Source organism: Geospiza fortis, unplaced genomic scaffold, assembly GCF_000277835.1.
Source record: "Geospiza fortis unplaced genomic scaffold, GeoFor_1.0 scaffold112, whole genome shotgun sequence".
NCBI lineage: Eukaryota > Metazoa > Chordata > Aves > Passeriformes > Thraupidae > Geospiza > Geospiza fortis.
Genome location: NW_005054298.1, coordinates 10672748 through 10673873, shown reverse-complemented (window position 1 = coordinate 10673873; position 1126 = coordinate 10672748). Strand labels below are relative to the sequence as shown.

General features: G+C 45.6%; 1 protein-coding gene across 1 annotated transcript in view; it reads left to right on the top strand.

Moving 5' to 3' along the window:
* Positions 1-508: 508 nt before the first annotated feature.
* The window catches only part of EPB41L5 (erythrocyte membrane protein band 4.1 like 5), a 51325-nt gene continuing 50707 nt past the window's right edge, over positions 509-1126 (top strand). Inside the window, 1 exon segment of the mRNA XM_014307401.2 lies at positions 509-721. Coding sequence (XP_014162876.1) covers positions 542-721 — 180 coding nt within the window. The 5' untranslated portion in view covers positions 509-541.

The following is a 1126-nucleotide window of genomic DNA, read 5'->3' as shown; positions in this document are numbered from 1 at the left end:
GAGCTGGGAGCGCGGCTCTGAGGCGGGAAGGATCGCTTATCGCTTGTTTTCGATGGGAGAGGTGGAGCTGTGAGCCAGGAAAGGAGCCGGTGGTATGTAGCGCTCAGTTGCCTCCCAGCTGTGCAAGATCACCGTCTCGGAGGAGCGCGCCGTGGCGTTTGTATTATTGGAAGATTGCAGAGAACAGTAGGTGATCTGCACGATCGCTGTTTTTTCCCTTAAGCGTAGTTTCGTGTATTCCCAAGAAGTCACCCATCCGTCTTCAAAGTTCTGAGTTGGGTTTTTTTCAAAAGTCTTTTTCAAAGACTTTCACAGCCAGAGACTGTGGATGTTTAAATAAAAGTGAAAATCTGTTTGATCCTTGAGGTTTCTTTATCAAAGTCTGGGATTTTCTAAGAACTTTATTGCAGTTTTATTTTCTTTTTTTTTTTCCTGATTGGGTTTGAGGTTGGCTTGTTTGGTTGGTTTTTTTGGTTTAGTGGTTTTTCTTCTGTAAAAAACGTAACCCTGTTCATTTTCTCTGTTGGATTGTGTAGCAAAGATGCTGAGCTTTTTCCGCCGCACGCTGGGACGCCGGTCCATGCGAAAGCATGCGGAGAAGGAAAGGCTGCGAGAGGCCCAGAGGGCTGCAACCCACATCCCTGCAGCTGGGGACGCCAAATCCATCATCACCTGCCGAGTGGCGCTGCTGGACGGCACAGATGTCAGCGTGGACTTACCGGTATGAGCGATCCAAGTGTGTTTTTGAAATACACTTGGTTTGTGTCATTCTGATGTGGATTGCTGTTTGCAAGTTAGTAAAGGCATTGGTCTTCGCTGTTGGCAGTTGGCCCTGTGCCTTGATGTCCGCTAAGTTGCTGCTCATAAAAAGGTTCTGAAAGAATAGTTAACTTTGACATTCACTGAAACTTAGAAGTGTTTTGCTGGATGTCATCATGCCTTATCCACTGAACACCTTCTAATGTTTTAATGCAATTGTTGTGCCAGGGCATAACTTAGAGAGAGTAGCCTGTTTGGTGAATTGGGTTTTCTTTTTGGTGAGCTGTCTGTCTTGACAAAGAAGGTGAATCTCTTTGGTGAAACTTGTTTAAGAGGAGGAATGAGTTGAAGTGCCAGAAGGAATTTC